This window comes from Phascolarctos cinereus, unplaced genomic scaffold, assembly GCF_003287225.1.
Source record: "Phascolarctos cinereus isolate Bilbo 61053 unplaced genomic scaffold, phaCin_HiC Scaffold_3;HRSCAF=262, whole genome shotgun sequence".
In the NCBI taxonomy this organism is placed as follows: domain Eukaryota; kingdom Metazoa; phylum Chordata; class Mammalia; order Diprotodontia; family Phascolarctidae; genus Phascolarctos; species Phascolarctos cinereus.
In genome coordinates this window covers 154,040,850-154,067,375 of record NW_027555736.1, presented here as the reverse complement: position 1 = coordinate 154,067,375, position 26,526 = coordinate 154,040,850, and the positions used below count along the sequence as shown (strand labels likewise).

Genomic DNA, 26,526 nt, shown 5'->3' with positions numbered 1-26,526 from the left:
ATGTTTCTCATAATAGAAATTAAAATGTATTAGTATTATAAAAATAATTTTGACTTTGAGGACCCCCAAAACAATTCTCAGCAACCCCTGGAGGTCAATACCACTAATTAAAGATGACCCTAGTACAGATTTTATGTCAGCTAATATTGTCTGAAACTAGCCAAGTTTGGAGAGACCTGTCATGAAGGTGGCTGCTGGGGTTGAATTTCTTTTTTGGCCATGGCAACTCTTGATCATCTGATAAATTGTAAAAGCATTATTATCTCCATAATTTGATTATTTTAATGAATTATTAGTAGTATTCACTAAACATTTTTTAGTCAGCTAATTCTTCAACTATCACTTTTTGTTTCATGGTGATATCTGGCTATTATTTAACAGTTATTTTATGCATTGTTTTTTTGTTTCAAGATGATATAAGGAGAACCACATCTAGTGCTGTAATGGAGACTGGCCCTCCTGCAATGCCAAGGTTACCTTCATGTTGCCCTCAGCACTCACCATGTGGAGGGTCATCACAAAATCTCCATGGAATAGGGCATCCCCACACAAGTTGTTTTCAACAGCATGGACACCACTTTCAACATCATCACCACCACCACCATACTCCTCACCCTGCTGTTCCAATTTCTCCTTCGTTCAGTGAGCCTAGTTGTCCCGTGGAAAGACCTCCACAAGTGCAGGCACCATGTGGAGCAAGTAGTAGTTCTGCTACCAGCTACCATGACCAGGTATGTATAATTTGTTAACAGTTACTTAATTTTGTTGAGAAGTATAGAAGCTTTCAAAAAATGATTGCTCCCATGTTTTCATATATTACATAGTTATGAATTAAATTCATACAGTCCATACCATAACTGCTTGCAGTGTGAACTTTTTGATTGGTAATTTAATTCAACAAAGATTTATTATTCTTTTTTTTTTATTTGTAAAGCACTATGTTAAATGTTAGGGATATAAAGACAAAAATGAAAAACAGTCCTGAGCACTGAGTTTCTGTTCTACTGGATTATGACTTAGAGTGTCTATCATCTTTGAAGTTATTTTTTAAAAAGTAGCATTGTACAGCCACAGTTGAATTTGAACCCAGATTCTTTAAGTTAACTCTTTTTTTAACCTTTAAAATTTATTATTTATGCATTTTTGGCATTTTTTTTTTAATTTTGAGTTCTAAATTCCCTCCCTCACCAAGAAGACAAGAAAAATTATACCAATTAATTATACATGTGAAATCATACAACACATATTTCTAACTTGACCCTTGAGCTAATATTCTTTCCAGTATACCTAGGTTACCTTCTAAAAACCACCACAGTTTTTTTTCAGTGATGACAAAAAGTAACTGAGACGAACATGACCACAGACTTTTTCTTCGTTCTGTATTAAACTGGGTGAAACACGCACACATATGCCTGCTTGCACATGCATTCGCGCAGAGACATACACACACTCCATAATAATGGAGTGTGTGTATATAGCATCAAAAGAACAAATTTCAGGAGGGAAAAATATAACTGTGCCAACAGAAGGCTAAAAACTTTAAAGTGAAAAAACAAACTCAAAAGCCATTAATTTGGGGGGGATTGGAAGGGTCAGGGACACTGATCTGTCTGTCAAATAAACATTTAAGTTCCTACCATCTGCCAGGCACTGTACTAAGCACAGGAGATACAAATATAATAAAGTCCCTTTTTTCAAGGACCTTAACAGTCTTATGGGGGAGGATAGCACACGAAAGGAAGCTGAAAAGGGGAGAGGAGGGTAGAAGCAGGGACACAAGTTGGAGGCTAGAGTTGGGGTAGAAGGTGATAAAGTCCAGTCACGGGGGTGCAAGGGAAATGAAGAGGGGTTTGGAGTCCTCTTTAAATAGAAACTTTAGCAGGTCTTTGTCCTACAGTCAGAGGGGCAGAGTGCTGAGCATAGTGATGAGGCATGTGTACCAAAGCCAGTGTAGTCTCAAAGGACCATCCATTTCCTGATGAGAAGATTTCTGGGGGCACAGTGGAGTCCAGTCCAAGGGCAGCTGGTGGGAAATAAAGACATGGGATGTCCTTGGCAGAGAGACCCCCTTGGTGAGGCGCGTACTCTGCCATAACAGATGACTTGATCTGCACTTAACACCTCAGACAGTTACCTGAAGCACCCTGAGAGGTTCAGAGAATTACCCGCAGCCACTCTGTGTCATCACTACTTTTTCATATAATCTCATTGTCCTTCCCAAAGTGTCTTCTTTGGTATTTTTTTCCTTTTTATAGCTATTTTCACTAATTTAAGAAATATTTATTAAATATATACTATGTGCGAAGCACCTTGCTGGGCACTAGAGCTACAAAGACAAAAAACAACAGTAGTCTCTGACCTGAAAGAGTTTTATTTGCCTCCCTCCTGCCATTTCTCTTCATAGGCAGCATGTGGGATAGAGGAAGCAATATTGCAGTAAAGCAAAAGGAAGATAATTCAGATACTCAAGCAGAAAACATTAAAAGGATGGAGAAAGGGGACTCATTTGGTAGGAGTTTTTTAGATCCTAGATCAGTTATGCTTAAGTTACATTAACCCAGAGAATGTAAGAGCTACCCTATTTATGATAGCAAGAAAGTCACAACAGGAAAGTTTTTCAGATCCTGCTCTTAACCACCTGAGACTATTTACAGGTTTAGACTTGTATTAGAAATCAAGGGTTGAAGGAGAGTATCTAAGTATAATGGTGCCCAAAGAACCAATGGAAAGACAGATTTATCTTTATGTTTCAGTGTCTAGGATTTGGGATTGGGACCATTTGTTAAATGCATGACAGTGGTGTTTAAACATTAAAGAACTGTTCTGTTGATTTTCTCTCTCTTTTTTTTAACATCACTGTCAATTTCCCAGTTACAGTTCCACTCCCCAGTAGAACTCTTCCTCTTAACAAAGATGTACACAGCTAAACAAAACAGATCAATACATTAGTCATGTCTTAAAACATAAAACATTCATGCTCTAATTGAAAAGTGGAAAGCATCTGTCACCAACAGATGCTTAAATCATAAGTCACCTGATTGATTAGAGTGCTGATGCCTTTCAGTGATTATGTTTTCCTTTATATTTTTATGATCATAATATAAAGTTTTCTCTTGGTTCCTTTAAAGTACTTGGATCTCTAAATCAGTTCACCCAAATCCTCCTGTCATCTTAAATTCTTCATATTTCTTTCTTATGGTGAATTCTTCCATTATACTCCAATACTGTAATTTGTTCAATCATCCTCCAATCCCATCTACTCTATTTCTAGTTCTTTGCTACCTTAAAAAGTGCTGCTATAAATGTCTCTGTGTATTTGAGACCTGTTAGCGTGTTGATGGGTTTTTTAAAGCTGGCTAAAAGACCAAGTTTTACATGAAGTGGTTTTTTTTCTTTTCAAATTTTATTGATGCCCTTTTATACTACTCATTTCTCCATTTCCCCTTCCACTGCAATAATTATTACCACCATTTAGCCTTTGTTTGTGAAAGAAAACCCATTAAACAAAACTGTTGGACATAACTACCATTTCTGAATGCTTCCACAATATTGCATAAGCATGGTTTACTGCATCATACATCATGGTATTATATCTTTAGATTTGGAAGGGAACTCAGAAGCCATTGAGTCCAGCTCCTTTATTTTGTAGTTGAGGAAGCCGAAGCTTATGTAAGTTGCTCACAGTCATGCAGCTAAGAAGTATCTAAGGTGTGCTTCAGACCATGCCTTTCTGACTGTCCAGCATTTCATCCACTATGCTGTGCTGCTTCTTTGATGAAAGGAGAAAAATGCATTTTATAATCTTTCCTCCAGAACTTAGATGCATTTAGTCTGAATTCAGCTTGCTTAAGCATTGTTTTCCTTTACATTCTTGTAGTCACTGTGTACATTCCTCCTCCATCTTACTCTTTTCACTCTTTATCACATCATACAAGTATTTGAATCCATGTTTCTATGAATACTTCATATTTGCTGTTTCTTATAGTGTTAAGATATTTCACTATATCCATGTATCATAATTTGTTCAGCCATCAAGATTAACCATAGGTAAAATTCTTTTTACTATTTTATTGAATGATGCAAATGCAGTTTTTATATCGGTCTCTATGACAACAATATTGACAGTGTTGAAATTTCCTAACTTGCTATATGTCCAGAAGCGACAAGAAATACATTTCATAGAACATTTGATAATCTCGTTGCTGTAGTTAGAATAATTTTTGCAGATAAATAATTACAGCTTTTACTTCTATGTATACCTTTCCCTTTGGGGTATTATTTGAATTATGTATACATGAGTATGAGAGAGAGAGAGAGTATATGAGTGAGATTTTTTGCAGAATAGTTGGATAAAAGATATGGATTTCTGCAGAGGCAAGCCATCTGAGAACATTGAAATTATGGTTAAATTTCAAAATGAAATCTAGCCCAAAATTTTCAGTTCTGGGCCCAGCTCATTCTATCTGTAGTTCTTAGCCAAGAAGTACACATTGATGCTCTGATTCTGTAGATTATCCAACTGCATATCAAATTCTGGGCAAAAAATGTTTTCATCTTTGTTTTAGAACTTATCTTTTCTTCAGCACTGTAGCCTTCCCTGCCGAGGAATTGTAGTGATTTTGAGATTGAAACTACGTTTATGAATAGGAGCCATTTGATTCAAAGGATATGAATAGACAGGTTTCAAAGGAAGAAGTACAAGCTATGACTAATAATTAAAGAAATACAAATTAAAGCAACTGAAGTTCACCTATAAGATTGGTGAAAATAACAAAAAAAAAGATGACTGTTTTTTGGAGATGTTGTGGGAAAATAGATAAACCAACATACTGCGAGTAGGGTTTTGATCTAAAGTAACTTGGAGCTATGCCCAAATTTCTTGGCCAGTTACTAGACACATGATAAATACTTGTTGATTGGTTATTGATTAAATTTTCCATTCTCTTGATTTGATGCATTTATATATATACGTGTGTGTGTGTGTATACACACACACACACACACACACACACACATATATCACTTTAGAAAATTTTTAATAAAGTTGCATGTAAAGTGTTAATATTTTGAAGTATTTTGCAAGGATCATTTGGAAACATAGTTCTGTTTTATACAGCAGGCTTTACCAGTAGACCTGAGCAACAATGGTATCAGAAGTCATGGAAATGGTGGCTTTCATGGAGCATCTGCCTTTGATCCTTGCTGCCCTGTTTCTTCTTCACGAGCTGCAATTTTTGGCCACCAGGCTAGTGCTGGCCCAAGCCAGCCAATTTCAGTGGATGGTTATGGATCAAGTGTGGTTGCACAGCCTCAACCCCAGGCTCCTCCACAAGCCTCCCTTTCGTCATGCCGACATTATATGCCACCCCCTTGTAAGTATAGTTATAACTGGGCGTATTTACGTAGACATATTTTAATCATAGTAATACATTTCTTGTATACTCTATGGAATTGTTTATTCAGTATTTACTTACCATATTCTTGAGTCCTAACTTAATTAAAAAAAAAAACACCAAACCTGTCAGCTAGAAGATTCAGATGATTCAGGAAAATGTAAGAAAAGTAAAGTGTTAGATGGTAGTTCACATTTTGAAAACTGGTATTTACATATCTTTAGAGGGCAAAAAGCTTTTTTTAAGTGAGGCAGTTGGGAATAAGTGACTTGCCCAAGGTCACACAGCTAGGACATGTCAAGTGTTTGGTCTGAGGCCGAATTTGAACTCAGGTCCTCCTGACTTCAGGGCTGGTGCTCTATCCACTGCGCCACCTAGCTGCCCCCAAAAAAGTTCTTTATGTACATCTTCTTATTTGAGTTTCACAATCTGCTGGGCTAGATGCTACAGCTTTTATTCCCTTTTTACTGATGACTAAATTGACACTTGGGGAAGTTGCTTACTTGCTTGTGGTCGTGGTGGTATTAGTATCTGAGACAGGGTTCAAACTCAAGTCTTTCCTGACTCCATGTTTAGTATTCTATCCAGTATGTGGTTCTGTTTCTCATACATGAAAATAGGTTTGAAAATTTTTAAGTTATCCCATAATTGAAAATATCGTTCTTCATCTAAGGTATGTGAAAGAAGAAAAGACTTGTTGGTCATTTTTTCCTATTTTGAAAATAAGATATTTTTCACTTACTAAAGAAGTGATATGCAAGTAAAGATGACTTGTCACATATGGAGTAACTTTCAAGAAACCAGAAACAATTTAAAAAATCTTTGTTAAAGCCTCCATTAGTTATCAAAGTAGTTTAAAATCTCCACTTTTCTAAAACTTGAAGGGATTTCCTTGTCAACCATTATTGTTATGTAATAGATTTTAAAAATATTCTCATTGGTTGATATGTTAGTTATCATTGCTGAATTATTTTCCTTTTCCCCCTCCTTGTTGGGGAGGGGAGAAATAGAGAAATTTAGGTGATTTTAAAATAAAAAATATCAGTTAATATAGTTAAAATAAGTATTTTAGCCTTTCCTATATTTCTTCAGTCAAAAGACCTCCTAAATTAGGGCGTGTATGTGTTCTGTCCCCATGATATACCGGGGGCAGTGATGGTTTTTATCTAGATTTTTACTCTTTTTTCATCTTTAAAATTCAGAAAAGTCTGTGGGAATAAAAGAGAGTGACCCCTTTTCTCTTCCTATCATCAACCAACAGGTCATCTCTACTCTGAAGTTGAGGGAGGGAAAGAAGGATAATTAATTGCCCAAAAGGATCATGTTCCACATCTAGCCCCATCCTACATCTACTCTCAAAACAAAGAGTTATAGTTCCAGTTTTATGACCAGGAATTTTCCTTCCATAGTTTATATCTCTTATCACAAAATGAAAAATCTCAACTGGAGGCCTTTTTTCTACTCTTAGGTCATTCCATATTCTTGATGGGACTATACTGTCCTTAACTCCCTACCTAACTCCACTTGATCTTAGTTTCTTAGCATTCTAGTATCCCTTTTTTCCTAGTTATTATTAATTACTCTCATCTGGAAAACTTACCATGTATTTTCTTGAAAAAAATGTCCTTAACCTTCTGGTAACAATCTACAGCCAAAATTTCTCCCTTTTTCACCTTTCTTCCCTTTGCCAAAAATATTGTAATGCTCCTCTGGCTTTTACCAGCTTGATTAAATGGAGATTTTTTTTCCCCCTAAAGGATATCACAGCTAGATAAAGACTCAAAACCAGCCAAATGTATTCCACTGCTCTCTTTTTCCTTGAGCCTTTTTGAGATTCACCACTTAGGGAATTCTTGACATGAACTAGCTAGAGCATGCATTCTGCAGAATGCAGTAAAGCTACCAACTCTCCCAACTACCTCAGCTCTGCTGCTTAGTGGAACATCAGTTACCTCATAGATGCATTTCCGTACTAGATGACTCTCTGGTCTATCTTCTCTTCTGTACTTTTTTACCTCTTTTGAAAAGGAACGAATGTTCGTTGTCAGGGGAGAACATCAAATGAGATGTCTGATAATATCCTCATGAGGGCTACATTGCATAGTTGTACCAGACACCACTAAATCCTAATGGCTTACCCCTAAGCAGTAGGCTTCATAATTAAAGATGCTAGTGGTAAAGCTATCAGCTCTCCCAGCTTAAATCATTGCTTCTAGAAACAATAAGTTCAACTTTACTCCCTCCTAGACCATCAGGTGTTTCATGGATGCGTTTCAGTGCTAGAGAATTCTGTGGGCCTATAACCAGAAACTCTACCAGGTTGACTTCATTGCTTCCTAAGCTCTCAGTTGTCCCATGTACATGATTTAGTAGAAGAGAGTTTACATAGTTTCTCTTGCTAGTTATCTGTAGACATCAGTATGTCCCAACAGGCTCATTTAAGAATTACTTAAATAACCCTAGATAACCTCCTCGTGCCCTAAGCCTTCAGGAACTCCACTAACTCGACTTACATGTGTGGCAGTAGCCATAGGTACTAATTACCATGACTAAATATGAACATGGTTTGTAGGGAAATCTTAGAAATAATTTTTAGGCAAGAAAAGTGAATTAAACTTATTGGTTTAGTTAGGATTTCTTTTTTGAATGAGCCTATAATAAAGTTTAGCCAGTAGTCCTGGAGAGTGTCGGGGCAGGGGTTAGAAGAAACAAGACCCCAGGAGAATTAATGAAGCCTGAGGCAGAACTCAAAGGACGAGGACAGCCAAAACGAGAAAAAGACTGTTAACTAGCCTGCCCTTCCCCTGTGACCCTGTTTTATTGCCTTCTTCACTTAATAAAGCAAACTATAACCAGAAACATTGCAGGTGTTATCTATAAGCATATAGAGTTCCTCATTAGTCTTCTTTTCATGCTAATCAAAACAATTCTTGTCCAAGATACTGCCTCTTATTCTTGAAGGTGTGATTTTGTGCTTGGGATCTGTAGGAGACATATGATATCAAACATGCTGAAATTGACTATTCCACTGCACCACCTAGCTGTCTCTGGCACTTGGTGCTGAAAATGGTGCTGTTTGACCTGAACTTTGAAGGAAAATAGAAATTATAAAAGCTGGAGGTGAGAAGGACATCCGTTCCAGGCACAGAGGACACATTGCAGCAAAGGTACAGAGAGTTAGGCGGTGAATGAGAGGATAGCTAAAGGATGATATCTTGAGGGGGATTTAGGTTCAGGTGAGGTTTTTTGAAGGATAGGTAGATTTGTACATGTTTGCAGGGAAGGCAAGCAAGAAAAGAATCAGTAGATGGGCTTGATGATTAGAGAAAGCAGATCTGATTGAAGTGTTAGCCTTGGTAAGAAGGGGTTTTTCATTGGACACTGGAGTAAAAGAAGAGAGAATGGGGGACAATGTTAAGGAATTTTAAGATTTTAGTGTACTATGAGGAGAATAGAGAGTTCATAGTTAATACTAGCCTTTGTTTTTTCAGTAAAGTGTGAGGATAGGTCTTCTGCTGAGAATATGGGCAAACACAGCAGTGATATGGGAATCAAGGAATTCATGATTTTGTGCTTGGAAAGAAATTTGCAGTGATGGGAAAAGGGAGAGGGGGATTTGAAAATAAAGGACTATAACAATGGACAGGTTAACTTAAGAGGATTAGAGACTGAAAAGGAAGAAAAGTGAGGCTAGACCAAGGGTAAAAGCATTAGATCGTACTGAGGGATGGAGAGACTAGTTGTCATGGTAAAGAAGAATTGTTGTTTCTGTTTGTCCTTTGTTCTTTAAAGAGCCATGACATCAGGGAGGTGATGTCATGGCATGCAAGTGAATTGGATTTAAGTGAGGGAAGGCTGTGCAAAGTCACTGGTCTCACTTTCTCTTCCAGAGCCATCTGGGTCCAGTGGCAAGATATAATCAGGATGACTGGAGATGGCCCCCAGTAAAGAAGAATAGTTTAAGGAGGAGTGAAGCATAGAGAGGGATGAAATCTTAAGAAGTTACAATCACATAAAGTATTTTCAGAATTCTTGATCATGGGAGTAGAACACTTGAGTGTGATGGCAAAGATCAAGAGTGCCCTGTGTGTGACTGAAGTGGAATGGAAGAACCATCATCAGTGTGTATGGTGAAGTCTCCTATTATCAGGGCAGGGGTTAGGATGGAGAGGAAGTCTAAGCCAGTGCTTGAGAAGAGAGGGAAATCATCTGGGAGCTAGGAGATAACTGCTTCCAACAGTTTTTACTTAGCTAGTGCTTTAACAAGCAAATTATAAAAGTGATACCTTACAGAGCTAAACAAAATAATTCATTTGGAAAAACAAGAGATCTAAAATATACTGTGAAATAGTGAGAAAAGGTAGGAATGAAGAGAGAATAAGTACTTCCAGAATTCAAACTGTATTATAAAGCAGGAATCTTTAAAATCATGGTACTGGTTAAAAAATAGAGAAGATGAATGGAAGTTGCTCAGCAGACATTTATTAAGCATATTGAATATGTGCCAGACACTACTGGTGGTAGGAAAAAATGTAAAAATATGGTCCCTGGTCTTAAAGTGCCCACATTCCAGTTGGGGAGACTACATACATGGGAGGTAATCTCAAAGGGAAGGCACTAGCAATGATGTGGGGAGGAGAGGGATGACACTGAAAAGTCTTTTGCAGAGACTGGATTTAAGCTGAACTTTGGTGGAAGCCAGTAGGCGGAGGTGAAAAATTAGACCTAATTAAGTTTAATAACCTAGTGTTCTTTAAATCCCAAAACATAAATTACCTAAGAAAGAATTCTCTTAGTAATATCTGCTGGGAATGCAAGGATCTAAGACAACTCGGAAAGACTCATGATGGAAAATGCTATCCACATCCAGAAAAAGAGCCATAGAATCTGAATGCAGATGGAAGTATACTATTTGCGGTCTCTCTTTTTTTGTTTCTTCTTTCTCATGATTCTTCCATTGGAGAATAGCCTATATCAGATTGCACTCTGCCTTGGGGAGGGGGAGAAAATTTAGAACTCAAAATCTTCTGGAAGTGATTGCTGAAAACTAACAATAAATAAATAAATAAATTTTTAGAAATGTTATCTGCTGGGAAAACTGGAAAGCAATATGACAAAAAAATAGGTTTAGTCTAGCTTCTCATACCATATTCCACAATAAATTCAAAGTGGATTGGTGTACTTTAATATTAAAGATTATACATATTTCAAGTAGACAAGATCCATTTCTCTGCTATACAATGGACCAGGAAAATTTAACCAATAAAAATATACAAATTTAAATATTATAAGAAAAAGTTGAACAGGTTAGTAAAGCTAGAATGACTCAGTAAATAGTTTTTCACCATAAGATAAGGGTTTTCAACCTGATGATCTTTAACAGTCTCTTCCAGTTCTAAAATTGTATGATTATATCTTTTGTATCCTTTAGTCTAATGTAGGCCCAGCTCCTCACCGTCCCAAGAATACATACTCACTTTTCTTCTTCTGCCTTTGCTTATCTAGTTAACTTTACCTGTAATTCTCTTCATCTTTTAAAAAGCCTTAAAGTCCTTCAAACCTGATTCCACTCACTTCTTTGAATCATTCTGTGACTGTTCCTCTTGTTATTGACCTCTTATTCCTCAGCACTTACTGTCTATACCATACAATTCAACTTATTTATTACTTTGTTTTCTATGTTCATCTTGTGTACCCAATTATATCATCAGTTTATTAGTCATAGGGAGCAACTTCTGTATCAACCCTGTTAACCCTTCGCATGTGCGCATGCACACACACACACACACAGCCTCACCTACTGTGATTGTGAGAACCTAGAGGCAGCTAGGAGACTCAGTGAAAAGAGTACTACCTTTGGAGTCAGAAAAATCTAAGTTCAAATCTGACTTCAGACACTTACTGGCTTTGTGACCCTCAGAAAACCACTTAAATGCTATCTGCCTGTTTCCCCAGCTATAAAATGAGGATAAGAATAGTACCTACCTCCCAGGGTTTTTGTGAGGAGCAAGTGAGATAATATTTGTAAAGCTAATACCACAGTATCTGGCACATAGTATGTACTTTTTTAAAAGAAAAATCCTTGTCATCTGTCTGTCTAGCACATTGATTGACCAGTGTCACAGTATTTAGTGAAAAGGATAAGGAACGTGGAGTTTTGTCCCAGTTCTCTTCATTAGTGATCTTTAATAACCCTGTGCCTCTCTATATCCCATTTGATAATTCAGGGCATAACTATAAAGCTGTCCAGCTCACTTTTATGTATAGCTTATTGAATCAGAGGGAAAATTATTATAGTAGGGATACATTGTAGAATGTTTCACTTTTTAGCAGAATTACTTTAAAGATTGTCCAGTCATACATAATGACTGCTGTGGCACATGGAAGGGTAAATTTCATGTTGGAACAAAAATAAGGCTTAAAGGGAGAAAATAGCAAAATATCTTGGGAGGGCAGTAAGGGAAACCAACTTGATTGTAACAAAGGATGAGCACAGTGGCATATTGGTAAATAAAGATTGAAATAATACCAGAGGGGTACTAGAGTGTGAAATAGTACCAAAAAACCTTAAATGGTGAAAATTGCCCTTAATATAGGATATAAAATTGAAATCTATTAAAGTTAATATGAAATTAAATCTGCAGGTAAAGATACATTTTTAAAAAACTTTGGAGGACAAAGTTGCCTAGATTTTTTGAATTGCATAAAAAGTGTAGAGAGTGTAGGATAAAGCGAAGGTAATAAGTGTTTACATAATACCTACTATGTGCCAGCACTATGTTAAGCACTTTAAAAATTTTTACAAATATTTAATCTTCACAACAGCCCTGCAAGGTTGATGCTGTTATCATTCCTGTTTAACAGTTGAGAAAACTGAGGCAAGCAGAAGTTAAGTCACTTGTTCAGGTTACAGAGCCTGTAAATGTCTGAGCCTGGATTTGAACTCATCTCGCTTGACTATCCAGTTCTAGTGCTTTATCTGCTGTGACACTTAGCTGCCAACAATTACAACAACAACTGACATTTGTATCAAAGTTGAAAATTTGCAAAGTTCTCATATACAGTCTTGAATCAAATAGGTCTTTTAGGCATTTTTATCTCTATTTTACAGTAGAGTTGCTGAATATCTGAAAAGATATATATGGCAACTTACCATATGACTGTCTTGCAGATAAGTGTCAAGAGACGAGACAAGACTATGTTGATATTAAGTCTATTCATTCACTGGATTGGGTGAAATGTTGAAAATATGAGAGAATCAGCTCATTCAAATGCATCTTTGATGACAATATTTAGATAATGAGTTTTATGGTATCACAGGAAACAAAGTGACTTTAAATTCTGTAGTGGGAAAATTCTGATATCTTAGGGAATCCAGATGGCTTGAATGTCAAAATCATAAATGAAGACAGTGTTGATATATTTGCCTGACATCATTGACCTCATTCACATAGTTTTATTCCCCAAGCTAGTGAAAAATAATCTAGAAATTGTGAGTTTCTTAGAGGCGTGAGTTTCCCTTTGAGACTTTCTTTGTGATATAAAAGAAATGAACTTGACCACTGATCAGCTTCTGTGCTATAAAAATCCATGAGTATACATGAAGTAATTTTTTTTAACTAAAAGCAATACTATCGTGATTAACCATACCATTAGCCATATGACTTAGCATTAGTTAGAGCTTACAAAATGCAAATCTACCTCTAAAAGACAATGTCCCTGAAGAATATTCAAGATAACATAACTTAATCTCTTGTGATAATTACAGAAAAGGAATTTTTAAAGATTTAATGGCAGTATCACTTGAGTAATGACAGTCTCCTTATGTGTCTCTCAGCTTGAAAGGGGACAAAAGTTATTTGGCAGATAGAAACTCTAGATGTTTGGTAGAATGATTTCATTACTTTATAATCATACTGTCTAGTTACATAGACTCAATTTTAGAATTGGAAGAGGCTTTAACGATCATCTAATTCAACTCCTCTATTTTCCAGATAAGAGAACTGAACCCCCAGAGATTAAATGACTGTACAACAATATTACAGCTAGGTATTAATAGAACTCATGACATTCCATCCAATTTAGAGAAAGGTGTAGCCAGAATATATTATAAGCATATTATCCCTTTCTGGCTCATCTCATGATTCCATCAGTGTGTGGACAATGCCCTCTGTCGGTGGATAGCAGTAACTTGTCTGCTTTCTGTGTTAGGCAACTTCTTAAACACTAATGGATTTGATGACTTGTCCGTGGTCATATGGCTGTTCAGAAGCAGGATTGAACAACGGTTTTCCTGACTTCATGGTGCTACTTTAATTGCAATGCTATTTTGCTTCTCATTAATTTTATTAATGACAAGTAATAAAGAATGTTTTGTGCCTATATGTAAATACCCTTTAAATTCTATTTTTCAGATCCTTCTTTGACCAGACCACTTCATCATCAAACATCTGCATGCCCCCACTCTCACGGGAACCCTCCTTCTCAGACTCAACCTCCAACTCAAGTGGATTATGTTATTCCTCATCCTGTACATCCCTTCCATACTCAGATTACTTCACATACTGCATCTCATCCTGTGCCTCCTCCACCCCCAACTCACCATTTAAGCAGTACAGCTGCTCCAATTCCTCAGCATCTCCCACCTACACACCAGCCAATTTCACATCATATCCCTGCTACAGCACCTTCAGCACAGAGGCTACATCCTCATGAAGTGATCCAGAGGATGGAGGTCCAAAGAAGAAGAATGATGCAACATCCAACGTAAGCTCTACACTTGTGCAAGAAAATCATATACACCTTTTTCTTTTTGTCTCTTTAAGTCTTAGAAATCATAAAAATTTTAAGAAGCAGTACAGCTAATAATTAAATTCTGCTCTTTCTTCATTAATCATTTCTTTCCCCAACCACACCCATATTGATAACTTTTATGTGAAAATGCAGTCATAAAATAATCTCATCTAAGGAATTTATTAAAAGCAAATAAATTCCAGGCTATATATCAAGGTTAGCATATGAATGAATGGAAGAAGGGGAGGGAGGAAAAAAAATTTACTTTGTGCAAAGTACTGTGCCTTGTGCTAGGGATACAAATAGAAAAGCAAAATAAAGGTGCTCACATTCTAATAGAGACAATACATGTAGGAGAAGGGTTCAGCTTCGGGGAAGATGAAAAGACCTGGGGGTTCATTCTTAGGATCAGGTAGGAAGGCAGTGGCTAGGCTGTGGAATTTGGGATCTGGATGGCAAGTCACCCACTTCAGCAGGAATATAAAGGGGAGATAAGGCTGATGTATAAAAATATAATGTATATAACTTCTTACAGCACACACATGCACAGCATTGTACTATATATTCAAAATTACTTAAAGGAGTGCAAAATGAACCTTTAATAAAAGAATGTTTAGTATACTACAACTACCAAGTATGAAAATTCAGTGAAATAGTTAGATTTTCATAAAGTTGAAACAAAAGGGTTCTACTAAATCCTTAATTGGTTAAAAACTAAAATTGAGCCAAATATATTAGAAGTCATTTTAGTAACTTGTGGCTTTAACTCTTTGGTAAACCTTTTCTTTTCTTTTTTCTTTTTTTTGGCTAGTAAGTGTCACACAACTAATAAGCGTCAAGTGTCTGAGGCCGTATTTGAACTCAAGTCCTCCTGACTCTAGGGCCGATGCTCTATCCACTGTGCCACCTAGCTGCCCCTGATATTGTTGTTACTCTATACAATATTCTCTTGGTTCTGCTCATTTCGCTCTGTTATTTCATGCAAATCTTTCCATATTTTTCTAAGATCATTGAGCTCATTATTTCTTTCCTTTTTTTTTTTTTTGGCAAGGCAGTTGGGGTGAAGTGACTTGCCCAGAGTCACATAGCTAGTAGTAAGTGTTATGTGTCTGAGGCCAGATTTGAACTCAGGTCCTCCTGACTCCAGGGCGGATAATAACTCTATCCACTGCACCACCTAGCTCTGCCCCGTTCTGTAAACCTTTTCATAAAATTTCCAAATTAATAAATTTTGGTGCCATGTACGTGTAAAAAAATGTAGTTGGTTATAAGATCATCAAAACAATCATAGAGATTCAACTATGTGGATGATGTCTGATTGAAAATAGGAACAAACTTACAGAAAAATCAGTAGGTGCAAAAATACCCTTTAATTTTTTCAGTTTTATGTGGGATGTTCTAGATATTTCTATCCATTGATGAATTATATCTATAGGAAAATCATATATCTAGAGTTGAAAAAGACCTCAAAGGTTATCTAGTACCCCCTTTTACATTTGATGGAGCTGAAGTCTAAGGAAGGTAAGTGGTTTTTGCACAGGGTCACTTGGGAAACAAACATCAAAATTAGGAGATGAACTTTGGGCTTTTGGTTCCAGATTTTCTGCTCTTTCCTGCTATTTCCTGAGATGCTAATATTTCCTCAGTGTAGTGAAGAATAAAAAAGAAAATATGAGTGGAAATAGTATAAAAGATTTAGGGAAATGATTGTATTTTTCTGCCCAGTGAGGTGTTTTTGTTTTGGGTTTTTTTTAAGTTGAATGGCAAATTTAAAAAATTATGAATATAGGTTTTCATTTTAAATTTGATTGTTGCTTTTTGTTTTTATTCATCATTTTACTTCAATCACCCCTGTCTTGAAAGCCTTCTTTTTTATTTATTAAATCTCATTCTTTCCATACATACATATGTGTGTATAACACATACATATACATACATACAACATACATACATACATGCATGCATGTGTGTGTGTGTATTTGTTGTTTATATCACTTTTGTTTCCAAATTTAACCACCCCACCCTCTTCTCCTTCACCTTTTTATCTTTAAAACATTCAATATATATTCACTTTGCACTGTTGGTGGAGTTGTGAACTGATCGAACCATTCTGGAGAACAATTTGGAACTATGCCCAGGGGGCTATAAAACTCTGCATACCCTTTGACACAACAGTACTACTGTTAGGTCTATGTCTGAAAGACATCCAAAGAAAGGGAAAAGAACCTATTTGTACAGAAATATTTATAGCAGCTCTTTTTTGTGGTGGCTAAGAATTGAAAATCAAAAGGATGCCCATTAATTGGGGAATGGCTAAACAAGCTGTGGTATATGATTGTAATAGAATATTATTGTGCTATAAGAAATGACAAGCAAGATTTCAGAAAAACCTGGAAAGACTTACATGAACTGATGCATAGTGAAGTGAACAGAATCAGAACATTGTACACAGTAATAGCAGTATTGTTCAATGAAGAACTGTGAATGACTTAGCAATTCTCAGCAATACAGTGATCCAAGACAATTCCAAAGGACTCATGATGAAGTATACTGTCTGCCTACAGAGAAGTAACTGACATTGATTGAATACAGACCAAAGCATGCTATTTTTCACTTTTTTTTTCTTCTTATATAAAATACTAGTGTGGAAATGTCTTACGTAATTGCTATATATCTAGCTGTCTATATATATAAATTCACTGGTTAAAAAGTAGAAAAAGGTCTTCAGAGATATATACACACACATACATATATACACATACACAAATATGTGTGTGTATGTATGTATGTCAAGCGTATTGAATATAGCAGTTAGCCAAATTAATACTGAAACTATTTTTATGTTTGAATGATGTTTTGAGGGGATGTGATAAGGGAAGGGTGAGTAAAATAAAAACATTGTCATACTTTTTGGATACATAATTGTTTACTTAACTACTAAAGTATGGTGGTTTTCTGGGTATGAACAGATAATGTCACAGTAGAAATAGTATTGAATTTGGAATCAGAGGACCTGGGTTCAGATTCCCTCGTTACCTTTTAAATACCTTTTTGGCCTTGGGCATATCACCTCAGTTTTGTCATCTCAAAAAAGTGGGTTAGAATACTTGACCTGTCTCCAAGCTTTCTTCCATCTCAGTAAAGCTCTGATGCTATCAACTAGGAGTCTTAACTATGTGAATAACTTGAAGATGATTACAGAATCATACTTTTTTTTCTTTAGGAATAATTAAGTAAATATTGAATTATTTTTTACTGTCTTTATTTGTTCTTTGTTTTTAGGAGGGCCCATGAGCGCCCTCCACCCCATCCACATCGGATGCACCCAAACTATGGTCATGGGCATCACATCCATGTGCCTCAGACAATGTCTTCCCATCCTCGACAAGCTGCAGAAAGGTCTGCTTGGTGAGTTGTTTGTTTGTCTTCTATGAGGATAGTCATCTTGTGGCAATCCTGTGGGGTTTTTTTCCTCCAAGTCCTTATACCTATGCCCTAAATTATCTTGTGAAAATTATCCAGGTACTGTTGTCTTCCCCAGGCAAAATACCGGCTTATTTCCACTTAAATTCCTCTTCAGTTCCCCAAGATGACATTGTGGTTCCTAATATTTTTCTTGGTATTGGGGAAACCATTCAAAATTCCCAGTAACTTTTGTTACTGTTCATTTAAGTTGTATCATTAGTCGCTATTCTTGGAGAACTGCATGGCTTTTTGAGTTAGTTGTAAGGATCAGATGTGAAAAAGCAGGTAAACAATTTGCATACCTAAACCACCATGTAAATAAATGCAAGGTATTCTCTTTGGCAGAACTTCTCCTGTGTTTTTCTGAGTGAATCACATGCTCTCAGTTTGGGGATTTTGCCTTAGGAAAGTCGTATATATTAGAGAGGCCCTGTGGTATAGTAGAAAGAGCAATGTACTTGTAGCCAAAGTGACCAGGGTTCAGATTCTGGCTTTGACCTTTAATGTATGGCAGTCAGCAAAGCACTAGCTTTGTGATCCTGGCAAGTCATTTAACCTTTCTTAGACTCAGTTTTCTCTTCTCTAAAATGGGGATAATGTAGCACCCCCAGAGTTGTCGTGACAATCAAATATGATAATTTGTAAAGCACTTTGTAGATCTTAAAGTGCTATATAAATGCTAGCTATTATTATTTTCTGTAAAATGGGAGTTTAATTCCATAAGCATTCATTAAATGCCTATTATATACAAGACCCATGATGATAATATTTTCACTACCTTTTTCACAGTATTGTGAAGCAGGTGTTAGAAATAGATAAAATCCAGTTTTAAATTAGGGATTTGTTTTTTAACAGTCTGATAGTCCTTGAATATATAACCTATCATAGTAATGTTCTTTTAATCTTATTCCAACCAGTTTTGTTAAATGCAAAGACCTATAAAATATGTTTGCAAGGCCTGATCTAAACAGCAGTCAGGTTGTTTAATGAATTGGTTTTGGTTCAGCTGTTATGTTTTCTGTTTAATTGTATGTGCTACAATTTGAGTGAGGTACAGAGTCAAGGAGATGGATATTAAGTTGTGGAGTGGAAGGGAGGACAGTCCAGCCAGAGTCTTAGGGCATTTTCTTTGGTAGGGAGTTAAGAGACAACATCATTTGATTTCTTTCAGCCATTTTTTATTAAAAATCTCAAAATTCATAAATGAAAATATAGTCTGTTCTTTAGCAGAAACAAAGAACTGCTTTTATTTCAGAATATGGCATACACCGAAGAACTTGCTTTATTTAAACAAAGTAGTACTGTCTTTGTATATCATAGCAATAGAACTGTATAGCCTTTTTAGACCTGGAAGAAAACTCAGATATCATCTAACCCCTACTTTACAAAGAAAAAAAATGAATGCCCAAAGTAGTTAAATAACTTAGCTCAAGTTAAAAAAAACAAACTAATAGTACACTAAATTCAAATGTAACAAAATAATTTTGATGTCCCTTTGATTTCACTAAAAGGAATATCACATACTTTAGATTGTATTTTTTTAAGACAGAATCTCATGATATTTTGCTCCTTTTATATGTGCTTTAATGTGATAGCTTATTTTAAGCTTTTAATTACTGATAATTAGAAAAACAATGTAGCCTAGTGGATAGAATATTTGTAGTATGGAAGACCTGTGTTCACATTTTACTTCTGATATATATATCAACAATTTGGCTACAGGCAAGCCATTGTTTTAACTTCTCAGTGCCATTGGCATCTCTCTGAGACTAAGTTACAAAAGAAATGTTGATTTACATTGTTGGAATTTCAACAATGGAAGTTCACTGAACAGATGGAGTCATAAATCTAGATCCAAAATAAAATAGAAGCTGCTATTTCTAGAAATTGTAACAGTATTATTTTGAGATTAAAATTTAATCTTTTGAACTGTTAGAATTCTTTGGTAACACTTTCAACTAAATGTGTTGTTAAGCAAGAAATAATTTTAGAAGGGCATACAGAAATGATGTTCTTTTTGATTGATAGAAATGAATGGCATCTAAAGTTTAAAGTATTGACTTTTGCTTTTGGCAGGGAATTGGGAATTGAAGCTGGAGTGACTGCAGGGACATATCCTCCAGGTGCACTGCATCCTCACTGGCTCATTACCATGCACCTCCTCGACTTCATCATTTACAACTAGGAGCTCTTCCATTAATGGTAAGATGACTACTTGTAAACTTTTTGTTATAAGAATAATTTTTTAGAATGTTCTCCATTTTTATGTTAAATAACTCTTTAGAAGGCAGTGCATGCAATAACTGAACTTATTTTGTTTCCACAGAATTTATAAAAGTTTCTTTATTATGTAAGTGTTGGATGGAAATGCTCAGTAAAAAACAGTAGATTTGCTACAATTTATTCTTTTAATTTCCATCTTGTAAAATTTTATTTTTGGATATAAGATGAAATTATATTATCTTGTCCTTTATGAAATTGTTACTGCTTCTGACCCAGTATTAATAGGGCATGAACTTTGAAATATAAACTTTTTGAGAGCAAGGGCTGTATTTTCACCTTAATATCTCCAGTGCTTAATTATCACAGTGCCTAGCACTTAGTAGTATCTTTTTCTTTTATTCTTTTCTTTTGGAGGCATTTGGGGCTAAGTGACTTGCCCAGGGTCACACAACTAGTAAGTGTCTGAGGACAGATTTGAGCTCAGGTCCTCCTGACTTTAGGGCCGTTGCTCTATCCATTACGCCACCTACCTGCCCCAGTAGTAGTATCTTAATAAGTGATTGTTGACTAACTTGAAGTATTTTCAGTGGTCTGTCTGATGGGGTGTGGCCCAAGTTGAGGTCTTCACCCCTTGCCCAAAGGGAATCTGGCTCCCAGTTTAGGTTCCTTATCCCCTTATCTCCCTTTGAAAGCCTTGGCCCCACCTTTTTGATTTTATTAGCTATTCCCATTGTCTACTCAGTCTCTCAGACCTTCCAAACAGAATTCTCATCCCTTTTCCCAGACCCTCCCCTGACTACTCAAAGTCATTTTAGTATATAAGATCTCCCCTGGCCCTCATTAGGGCCGGAGAATCTGAAGCCCAAAAGGCTGAGACTTTCTCATGCCTGCCGTCTTTACTCATGCCGTCTTTACGGGAGTCACCTGGTGTATGTGTTTTATCACTAATAAATTTTTCCTCTGGCTGGAAGAAGATTTGAGTTGAATTCTTTCAAGCAGGGCCCGGTACCACGATCTTGGGGTTCCCAGCACCCCAAAACCTCTAGACCTCTTCTTGTCTACATTTCTTTCATTTAATCCCTAGAAGGACTGAAATTCTGTTATATAGTGACATTTAACCTCCATGTCTGATTTAAGCTAGTTTGAATACCTGACACCTTGATGCTGCTTTGTGATTTTTTAGATAGCAACATATCAAAATTGATTTAGCAGCTAAGACTGTTGAAGTATGAAATGTCATTGTTTGTCATTTTGAATTTTCTTGAGTTGATACTTGATGTTTAGTAGTAAAAATTGTCTCAGCTGTGGGCTGGGTAAAAATTAGTTGCTGGTTGATAGGAATGTTTCTATAGGAATGATTTCATGGGTGCCTTTTTTTTTATTCCAGTCATTTCCTGAATTATTTACCCTGTGCTAAAAATAAAATTCTCCTCCCTTCCCCCCCAATTCTCCCCCCCAAAAAAGGTTAAAAAACTGACTTAGCTGCCTCATCTGATAGAACATTCAATCCTGAACTTATATTCCTCTTCTGTTGAGTGGAGGTGTTTCATGTTGACTTATTTTGAAGTCATTAAATGTAGAAAATGTATGTAGGCTTTTAGTTGATACACATTTACGTGAGTGGTACATTTTAATGTTGTAATCATTATCAAAAAGAAACCGCCTTTGGCCCTAGTGATTTCAAAATTTTATATACAAAATTTATATAGCATAAAAATCAAAACTACAAAAGTCTCATTGTATGTGTGCTTTGTAGTGAATCACAGTGGAAAGTTTGTTAATCTTATTAGTACATATAGGGTAGGTAGTTACTGCTTTTCAAAGGAATTGTGAGATTTTACAAAAAGAATGTTCTTGGGAGATCATCTAGTCCAAATCCCTCCTTAAGTGAGTAAATTAAGCTCCATATGTTAATTACTTCCCTTCTTTCTCTGAGCTTGCTCTGATCTGTCAAAGCTTTAAAAAAAATTATTTCTTCCCTTTACTGCCAAAGTTCTCAAAAGTGATTTATTTTACCCTTGATGTCTCTATTCTGTCTCTGCTAAAATGGCTTCAAGATCACTAATGACCCTTCAGTCACCAAATCCACCAAATAATTAGTAATCCTTCTTGATTTTTTGGTAGCACTTGACACTATTGGCCTTTAAGTTCATCAGATATTAAGTGAATACTGTCTACAAAGAACTATGTTACTTACAGAATCATCCTTATATTTTTGTACTTTTTGCAAAGAGCTCCTTTATACAAGTTTCAAGGAAACTGAGACTGAAATGAAAAAATAACTTTTTATGCAATAGTTATCTGGGATTACATTTTAGAAACCATTACTTGAGTTTCCTATAGTATTACAGAATTTGGAATTATTTATATTTGTTGAAGTTGAATGGTATCAATGATATGAGGGAAGGGTGAGTTAAAGAGATAAAAGTATCACCCTACTCCAACTACTTAATGTCTTTGGTTGCCAACAAACTCCTTTTCCTGAGTTTGTCTTTATTGGCCAGGGTAAGGCCAGAATTCTTTTTAACAATTTAATAACCAGGAAGGGTCCCTTCACTTGCATGGCTATAACTGGGTCAACCCACCTTCTGCCACCACAGCTAGAAGTCAGACTTTTGTGTGATCCTGGATCCGAGTGGTGTCTCTCAGCAGTTAATCAGCTGTGAAGTGATCGGAGAATTAAGCTTCCTAGAGTTAGGAAGGATAAGGAGAAATAGGTGCCAAACCCAAAACTGATTGTTATTTGTGCATTAAGAAAATGAGGCAGTATTGAGGAGCTGCCCAATGCTAGGTTACCAAGGGGCAGCTAGGTGGTGCAGTGGATAAAGCACTGGGCTTAGAATCATGAAGAATCATCTTCATGAGTTCAAATCCAGCCTTCGAAGTTTACCGTGTGACCCTGAGCAAGTCATTTAACCCCATTTGCCTCAGTTTCTCATATGTAAAATGAGCTGGAAAAGGAAATGGCAAACCATTCCAGTGTCAAGAAAACCCCAAATGAGGTCACAGAGTCAGATATGACTGAACAACAAAAGCAAAGTCGCTAAGTAATAGAAAGGCACAGAATACAGATATTATTATGGGATTGGGGCAGAACAAGCCTCCTGTTAACTCCCCATTAGGCAAGCTGTTAAAGCTTGGGACGAGGGAAAGCTGGCCAACAGGGAATGTCCAAAACTCAAGCAGTAGAGCTCAATTCATACTGGTCAGATAACTATGGGTGGGACTTTTGAACTTGAAGTGTTAAGTGTTTACTTGTGTAACATTAAGCATATTGTAAGCAAGTCTCTATTGTGTGTCTGGATAAACCCAAACTGACTTTTCTGGTAGTCTTATCAGCCAAAGGAAAAAGAAAGGAGAGAGTGGAAACTTTTCTGTGGAACTTTCAAAGCCTTCAGAAAGACAGTCTCTTTCTCTCTGCATTTCTAACTCTGGTCAAGTTTGGAAGACAGACTTGAACCTTGTGAGTTTCAAAGGAGGGAGAATGGGAATGTGAGCCTCACAGGTGAAACCCCTCTCCTATTTTCCTTGTGCTTTCCAGGGTTTTCTTATGCCTCTTTGACTAGTATTGAATGTCTTCTTCAGTACCCCCTTTCCACAGACAATTTAAGATCACAAAAGAAAGCTCATAGGAACTCACCCCTCTTCTCTCTGTTCTATCTAGTTAGTAGGAGTTTAACAAATTCAAATTAACTAACTGACTGGTAAAGAAAATATTGTTGTCTTTAGTCTGGTGTAAAGTTATGCTAAAATCCTTTGTAAAACAAAATTAAGCGCACTCTTTCTCTTTTTAATAAATAGTTTTACTGCCTATGTGCCCTATTGAGAATGAGGGGGGTGGTTAAGGTGAGGTATGGGGGAGGTTAGGTTAAGAACATAAAAAGGGCAGCTAGGTGGCGTAATGGATAGAGTACTGGCCTTGGATTCAGGAGGACCTGAGTTCAAATGCGGCCTCAGACTGACACATATAAAGCTAGCTGTGTGACCCTGGGCAAGTCACTTAACCCCATTGCGTAACCAAAAAAAAAAACCATAAAAAGAATTGATGTGGTGATTTTAAAGAGAAAAGGATTGAGGGAAGCTGGGAGTGTCCCCACAAACTTTTGAACTTGAGCTAACTGAAAACAGGATGCCCTTGGGAAAATTGAGATTCTGAATGTTACCATTAGTGATTACAAATCACTAATTTGGTGATTTTGACCAAATCAAATTGATTTGGTCAAAATTTGTCCTGAAACTAAAATTGGAATGTCATCTCACTTACGGTGAACTATGTTTTCCTATTAGTATAATTGTGGTAAATCAGAACTTAATGCAAATCACATTTGCTATTTAGCACTAAGGAAATGCACTGAAAAATGCATGGGTCAGGAAAATCTGAGTTAAAAATCTAGTCTCAAAAATGTATTTGCTGTGTGACCTTAAGCAAATGACTTCACCTCTGTTTACCTCAGTTTCCTAACTTATAATAACACCCACCTCCAAGGGTTGCTGTGAGGATCACATGACATAATAATTGTAAAGTGCTTAATACTGTTCCCATAAGCACTATATAAATATTAGTAAACTAAGTACTCTGTGTTGGTCTTGAATGCAATTAGTATAGAATGCCGAAGGTGAAAATGAATGATTTTCTATGTAAGATAATTTGGAAATGCATTCGATTTAATTAATGTTATCTGACTGGCAATTAGTTTTGTTTGACATTTTAAATACATGAAATTATGAAATTTGTTCTTACATTGTGAGATTTGGGAAACCATTGTATCAGAATTGTTGTTAGAAAGGTAACTTCCCAAGGGGTAGCTAGGTGGTGCATGGATAGAACACCGGCCCTGAAGTCAGGAGGACCTGAGTTCAAATTCGGCCTTAAACAATTGACCCTTACTAGTTGTATGACCCTGGGCAAGTCACTTAACCCCAATTGCCTAAAAAGAAAAGAAAAGTTCTCTTTAGTTTGGATGCTGTTAGATTATGGATTGAACTATTAAAAGAATGTGGTAAAAATGTTTTTTAAATGTTAAATGTGTGTTAAATGGAATATATTTGCTTAAAAATTAATAGTCCTGATAATTTACTGTTAGAAGGAAAAGTAGTGAAGGCCTCTTTAAGCTATCCTTATCTTTTAGGTTCCTTGGGACTTTCTACTCAGGCAAGATCATAAGATCTTATCAGCCTTACTATAACCATGTGTTGTAAAATTGTGAAGTACTGAAGTTTCAGAAACTAAGACAACACTCAGCCAAAGTGGGAAAGTTTACAAGCTTGCTTATAGTGAAGAGTTTGATCTGAAATTATTTGGCTATCACTTATAAAAATTATGAAATTTTATTTGTGGTATTTGAGGTGAAATTTTATGAGACTGTACTATAATATTGTAAGTTTGAATTTTAGATATGAATGTCAAAATGGTCATGAAGCCCATAATCCACCATTCAGGAGAAATTCCATATGCTGCCCAAAGAAGGGGCAGTCTGAGAACTACTGTTCTCAGGTGGATATCTTTTCCCTGGGAAAACTTGAGGGGACCACCTTGCCTAGGCAAAGGTGGGATCCTCTTGACTCAGTTATTACCCCATGGTGCTCTATCCTTTCTGAAGAAGAAAGTTTCCCACCTGGTTAATTCTGATGCAAGCACGTACTTCCTTATGAATGATATAAAACTTTGCTGTGGGATTGGCTTGTTAACTGTGACTCTTGTCTGGAATCAAACAGAGCCAAAGGAGTTTTTTCTCCTGTTAATAGATTGTATCACATCAATCTGTTCCCTTGAAGGGACATTCTTGGTATTGTCATAACCATGTACCTCCTTTTTCCTTTCATAGCAGATTTCTATAAACAGGTCGGGTGAGCAGTGGAAGTTTTGTCATTACAATACTAAATCTATTAATAAATTAATATTGAAACATCTGAGTTACTAAAGTAGGATGCAAGTATGAAAGATCTTACAATTTTAATGTGAATTTGTGGTCAGCTCCATATCCTGAGCAACTAAAGCAAATGAGTTCTTAGGCTTGCCATCCACTTGTTAATAGTTATATATTTGTATGTAAGATTAGGTCTTATGACCTAATGACTTATAAGGAAGATAGATAGATAGATAGATAGATAGATAGATAGATAGATAGATAGATAGATAGATAGATAGATAGGAAGGAAGAAATGTCTGTAGATATATCCTCGAAAAGGGCAGATAAGATGAAGATGTAAAAGTTTTTAGATTTAAAGGAGTAGTGAACTTTGAGAAAGCAACAGGATTAGAATGTTAGAAATCTAAGAATATATATTTGATTGGTTTTCCAAATGTGTCTTAGGCTTGAGCATATTTTAGTAATAAGGTCCCAAAATTGGATTAAGGTTTTTATATATACAAAAATTGCATTAATAATCATAAAGAATTTTAAATCATATCCTTTTTTCTAAGTATCTTTGCAATAATATTAAGGAATAGGAAGGTTCATTTTCTATGTTAGGCCCTCTTCCTTAACCCTGTGGTTGACAGTGTCCATATCAAGCACAGAGTTTGGATAAAGATAGAAAGAGCAAATGATAATGTAACAAAACTAAAATTCTCTGAAGTTTCAAGTAAATTATGGGTTCCTAATTTGTTATACTTCTTGTAGCTCTGTTGTCAATAGGGTTAGATCCCTAT

General features: G+C 36.1%; 1 protein-coding gene across 1 annotated transcript in view; it reads left to right on the top strand.

Annotated features, from left to right (window-relative positions):
• Window positions 1–26,526, top strand: part of RNF111 (ring finger protein 111) — a 93,797-nt gene that overhangs the window by 61,160 nt on the left and 6,111 nt on the right. The window contains 6 exon segments of the mRNA XM_020981896.2: window positions 412–731; window positions 5,117–5,372; window positions 13,808–14,159; window positions 17,469–17,594; window positions 19,728–19,789; window positions 19,792–19,853. Of these exon segments, the coding sequence (XP_020837555.1) occupies window positions 412–731; window positions 5,117–5,372; window positions 13,808–14,159; window positions 17,469–17,594; window positions 19,728–19,789; window positions 19,792–19,853 (1,178 nt within the window).